Source organism: Danio aesculapii, chromosome 8 (assembly GCF_903798145.1).
Source record: "Danio aesculapii chromosome 8, fDanAes4.1, whole genome shotgun sequence".
NCBI classification, from domain to species: domain Eukaryota; kingdom Metazoa; phylum Chordata; class Actinopteri; order Cypriniformes; family Danionidae; genus Danio; species Danio aesculapii.
The window spans coordinates 3,007,283-3,013,103 of NC_079442.1; the positions used below are offsets into that span (position 1 = coordinate 3,007,283).

At 35.1% G+C, this 5,821-nt stretch overlaps 1 protein-coding gene across 3 annotated transcripts; it reads left to right on the plus strand.

The window, feature by feature from the left end:
* The first annotated feature begins 561 nt into the window (after nucleotides 1-561).
* On the plus strand, nucleotides 562-3,575 carry ankrd39 (ankyrin repeat domain 39). 3 transcript variants are annotated; one of them, XM_056464248.1, is made up of 5 exons: nucleotides 562-640; nucleotides 937-1,028; nucleotides 1,853-1,956; nucleotides 2,750-2,953; nucleotides 3,223-3,575. In XM_056464248.1, exons 2-5 carry the CDS (start codon nucleotides 938-940, stop codon nucleotides 3,370-3,372), a joined length of 549 nt encoding a protein of 182 aa, XP_056320223.1. In that variant the 5' UTR covers nucleotides 562-640; nucleotide 937; the 3' UTR covers nucleotides 3,373-3,575. The 3 variants fall into 3 exon arrangements, with proteins under 3 accessions (XP_056320223.1, XP_056320224.1, XP_056320225.1); XM_056464249.1 differs by lacking the exon at nucleotides 562-640 and adding an exon at nucleotides 688-844; XM_056464250.1 differs by lacking the exon at nucleotides 562-640 and having other exon boundaries at nucleotides 939-1,546.
* Nucleotides 3,576-5,821: the final 2,246 nt, after the last annotated feature.

Sequence of the window (5,821 nt, forward strand, 5' to 3'; positions counted from 1 at the left end):
ATTTCCCGAGTGATGTTTAACAGAGCTAGAAAACTTTTACAGTATTTTCTCAAATATGTTTTTCCTCTGAGGAAAGTAATTTATTTCAGTTTGGATGAAATAAAAGCAGTTTTTAGATTTTTACAATTATTTTCAGGATCACTATAATTAGCCCCCAATGAACAAATTGCTGTTACTTGGCGTAGATAACCTAATTAACCTATTTAGGCCTTAAATTGCGCTTTAGGCTGAATACTAGTATCATGCAAAATACCTAGAAGATATTATGTCATCATGGCAGGGACAAAAGAAATTAGTTATTAAAACTGCTGCGTTTATAATGTGTTAAAAAAAATCTCTACGTTAAACAGAATTTGGGTAATGTTTTAAAAGAATTAAAGTTTCACAGGCCTCAACTGTATATATATATATATATATATATATATATATATATATATATATATATATATATATATATATATATATATATATATATATATATATATATATATATATATATATATATATATATATATATATATATAATTTATTTACGCAGGACTTTTATTTTGAAAGTTTGCCATTTTGTTTTTACCTTTTACACAGCGCGCATCTCTTCTTCACTAACCGCTCAGCCTCATTCATGAACTCGTTCTTAAAGGTATTTACAATATTCAGACAGAGCAGTTTGTTGACTGTACACATTAATTAAAGAACATTCAAAAATATCGATTGTTCGTCACATTAAAACATGCCATAATCACTTGCTACTTAAAGCTCAATGTAAACAGCAGTGGAACCGACTGTCACGTGTCAAAACAAATGCCGTGAGGCGAATCCTTGATACTTCAGTAGTTTATACATAGTAAAACCACGTTTATTTTACAAAAAACAATCACACATATATACATTTACCTAAACATTACACAAACTTGTGTTGTTTTATGTGGCGTTTAGGATGAATCCCCATGGAGGTCAGTGCACATGCAGTGGTCATCTTCCAACACCGAGCGTCCATCAGACTCTGGAGGAGATGGACTTTGAGAGAGGTGCTTACATGCATTTATACACACACATTCTCACCGGCCACTTTATTAGGTACACCTTACTAGTACCGGGTTGGACTCCCTTTTGCCTTCAGAACTGCCTTAATTCTTCATGGCATAGATTCAACAATTTACTGGAAACATTCCTCACAGATTTTCCTCCATATTGACATGATAGCATCACACAGTTTATGCAGATTTGTCGGCTGCACATCCATGATGCGAATCTCCTATTCCATCACATCCCAAAGGTGCTTTATTGGATTGAGTTCTGGTGACTGTGGAGGCCATTTGAGTACAGTGAACTCATTGTCATGTTCAAGAAACCAGTCTGAAGGGCGTCACACACCGGATGCGCCGCGACACGGTGCACACATGACAGTTGAAAGTATCGCACACCAGACGCGCACATTCGCATGCTATTTTAAACAGTTAACAGTGTCCTGAGTCGTGAAGATGCCATCAGTAGATGGGTACACTGTGGTCATGAAGGGATGGACATGGTCAGCATCAATACTCAGGTAGGCTGTGGAGTTGACACGATACTCAATTGGTACTAATGGGCCCAAAGTGTGCAAGAAAATATCTTGTGCGTTCAGAGATGCTCTTCTGCAGACCTTCATGAAAATAGAACTTTTGTCTGTTTTAGGTCTGGGTCACATTTTAAAAAAAGAAGACGATTACAAGAAGATAAGATAGAAGATAAACACATTTAGGTTTTTTTTCTGTGGTTAAAATGGTCACATATGATTTTTGACCTGTTAATCAAGAGTTAAATATCATGACCATGTTATGGCAATTTAAACATGTGAACTATTTGCTTGTAGGCATTTGGTCAGCAGCGATGGATGGAGATGTGGAGAGAGTCCGGATGCTTATTAAAAAAGGGACTGATCCAAATATGAGGGACCAGGCAAACTACACTGCTTTGGTTTGCTTGTTTTATTATTCACCACCAATACATACATTAAGGACAGCACGGTGGCTCTGTGGTTAGCATTGTCGCCTCACAGCAAGAAGGTCGCTGGTTCGAGTTAATTCATTTTTCAATTATTGAATTAAGAGAAGCTAATTGATATACATATTTTCAACTAAAGAACATTTATCAACATTAATGCATGAGCTTAAGGGGGAAAAATATTAATTATGACAATAAAAGGTATGTATAAATTCAGAGAAGCAGAGTAATTGTAAATATAATTCTTTTGTTATTCAGACATTTTCTATATTTTTGAAATAAAGGATTTATTTGCCATTTAATTTAACAATAGTAATAACTAAAAATAGTTTAGAAAAATAGTAGCCCAAATTTATGTTAAATAAAATGTTCAAAAATAGCAAAAATCAACAAGAGAAACAACAAATATATTCAATTTTGTTGAAATATTGTAGTTTGTAATTTTTTTGCTTAATTTAATTGTATTATCTTTCAATTTCTAAAGATGTTTAGTGACTAAAATATTGTTTTAATAAATATATCTGTTTAATAAAACCTATATTCACTGAGAAAGGGATAAAAATATTCATTGTTAAAATAGGGTGCACTCAATTATGTTTAGCACTGTGTGTGTATGTGTGTGTGTGTGTGTGTATATATATATATATATATATATATATATATATATATATATATATATATATATATATATATATATATAAATTATTAGTATTATTTTTTTTACTTACCCAACACTGTCCAGCTAACAGGTCTTGTTTTTCTCCAGCATTATGCTAGTCGAGCAGGTCATGTGTCAGTGTGTGAGCTGCTGCTGGGCTGCGGGGCCTGTGTGAATGCTCAGACTCATGGCGGGGCGACGCCGCTTCACAGAGCAGCTTACTGCGGACACCACGACGTGCTGAAGCTGCTGTTAGAGCGAGGAGCAGATCCAGGCCTTACTGATGACGATGGAGCTACACCCCTGCATAAGGTACAGCTACATACAGCTGTTATTGAATTTAATTAACAAAGTGAAGATAAATTCAGCTACTAAATCTCTTCTATTACTTGTGTTTACTCGTATGAAATCCACCAATAGCAAACCACAACCATCCAATCAATTCCCATGAACAAAATTAGGTCCCACCCCCATTTTAAGCTATTTTATTCAGAGGGGTGTCACAGAGGAGAAGACTTCTCATTCGAAACTGACTTTAAGACAGTATTTTGTTTAATATTTGTGATTGTATGTGCTCACAGGCTGCTGAACAGAGGAGTTTTACAGTTTGTGAGCTGTTGGTGAACCGCTTCTCAGCTTTGCGGGAAATAAAGGATAAAAGATCACGAATACCTTTCAATCTCTGTCCAGAGGATGACAACAATTGGAGGTTTCTGAAACCAGCACAATGACCAGATCTATTACAGTTTGTAAGGCCTTTTCATGAAGGAATATGAAGAACCTTTTCAAAGGCTGTGCCTTGTTATTCAGTGTGTCATATGCATGGAACAATGGATCATCCCTGATGGTCACATTAGACTTTTGTGAGCCTACAAGAGTCAATCCAGTGCCAGCAAATATGACCAGATCAAGAAATAAAAGACTGCGATGCTAACGCATGCTAATTCTTTATGTGTAATGGTGTTGGGTAGAGGCTTTTATTTTGAAGCTTCAGAAAAGCATGCAAATTTGTCACCAGACTAACCCATATGCCGACAGGGGGAATGAAGCGAATCAATTTGTTTTCATTCATTAATTTTCCTTCGGCCTAGTCTCTATTGCAGAGGTTGCCACAGCGGAATGAATGGCCATCTATTCCAGCATATGTTTTACGCAGCGGATGCCTTTCCAGCCGCAACCCAGTAATGGGAAACACCCATACATTCTCACATTCACACACACACTCATACACTTCGGCCAATTTTATTCATTCATTCGCCACAACGGAATGATCCACCAACTTATCCAGCATATGTTTTACACAGCGGATGCTCTTCCAGCTGCTGGAAAACATCCATACACACTCACACACATCCATTACACACACACTACGGTCAATTTAGTTTATTCAATTCCCCCATAGCCAGTGCTTAATTTGTGAAATGCGAGGTGCTAGAACAGTCGGGGGTAACCGATCCGGCCCGGGGGTGGGGGGGTGTTGTATAGATCGCGGGGCGTTGGATGGCGGAGGGGTCACGGACGAAAGTGAAGAGCGGGTGGATTTGTCGCAGATGAAAGTGAAGAGGGTTGGGGAGTCGCGGAAGAAAGTGAAAGTGAACAGCGGATGAGGGCAGTTGAGAAGGGGGATCAGTAAAATGAGGTGCCGGATCAGATTTCAGAGGTGCTGGATCTGCATGAGTTTGGACTGTGGGGGAAACCGGAGCACCCGGCGGAAACCCACACGAACAGGGAGATTTTTCAATTTTATTGGTGAACTATCCTTTTAAATTAGCATTAAGTTCATTGATGGCCAAGAAAATATCAAGTTTTATCCACAGTGAGCCTGTGATGTGGGTTTTTTCCAGTAGAGGGCGATACCGTCCTATTAATACAGCACTTTAGCAAGCAAACCCAGAATAACTGCTTCTGAAGAACTCCAGTTTATAAGCAGCTATTCAATATATGATGTGTGATTAATTGATTGACTATAAAAAATGCTGGGATCCACACGATGGATTTGTGTTGAGGCAACATGAAGGAATTAAGTGAACTTGTCAATGTTTACAAATTTAAGCGGATTGAACATAAAACAAGTTGTCTCCCCCAAAAACCTCAAGAATTGTGTTGTTTCAGCTCATTTTAAATAATTAGTTTGAATAAACAGCAAATATAATGTTTTGAGTGCACCAGTATTGCGGATTAAAGTAATATATTACAATGTAAGGTCACTTTAAAAAATAAAATAAAGTAGCTAAATGTGTTACTTAATTACCTATTAAGGAAAGTAATTATTTAAGGACATTTTAAAGAGTAAGATAGGCTTAAAATTGTAATATATTACTTATTTTGCCCAACACTGCACAGAAAAACGTGATTAGTTACTTAAAGTGAGTAAACCAATTGCTTTAAAAGAAACAAGTTGACTTTACAAAAATAATGTAAGTAAACCCATTGTAACTTGGATCTAAGTTGACTTAATTTTTTTAATTTATGCAAATTGTATTCACAAATTTTACACACTTGTAAACACTTTTTCCAATACACATTTATTATACTTGTTTTTTATACCAACTTTTCTGTATCTAGCAAAATGGCAATAATTAAATACATCTGCTCTTCCAGACTCCATCGTGTCTTCTAAATTCAATACAGACGATAATTGTATATTTTATAGACTTAATGAAGCACCAAATATGTAATATTGTAATAAATGCAGTAATTATTTGAAAACAGATGTGCTAAAATAGTCTGAAATTGTAAAAAAGGATTAGTTGACTTTAAAAAGTGAGTACAATAAGAATAATTACAAAATTTAAGTCAGCTTAACAGTTCCAAGTTACAATGGGTTTACTTACATTATTTTTGTAAAGTCAACTTTGTTTCTTTTAAGGCAATTGGTTTACTCGCTTTAAGTAACTAATCACTTTTGACAGTGCCACTGAAAAAAGTGTTGCATGCAAAACTTGCAAACAATTTATTTGTGTTGAATTTAAACAAACAAATTAAGTTTAATAATGTTCAACTTAATTTGTTTGTTTAAATTCAGCCCAAACAAATTGGTTACAACCACTTAACTTAAAAAAAAGAGTAAATCCAAGGAATAATCTTTGAATAATTAAAAAAAAAAATATATATATATATATATATATATATATATATATATATATATATATATATATATATATATATATGTCTGCAAAG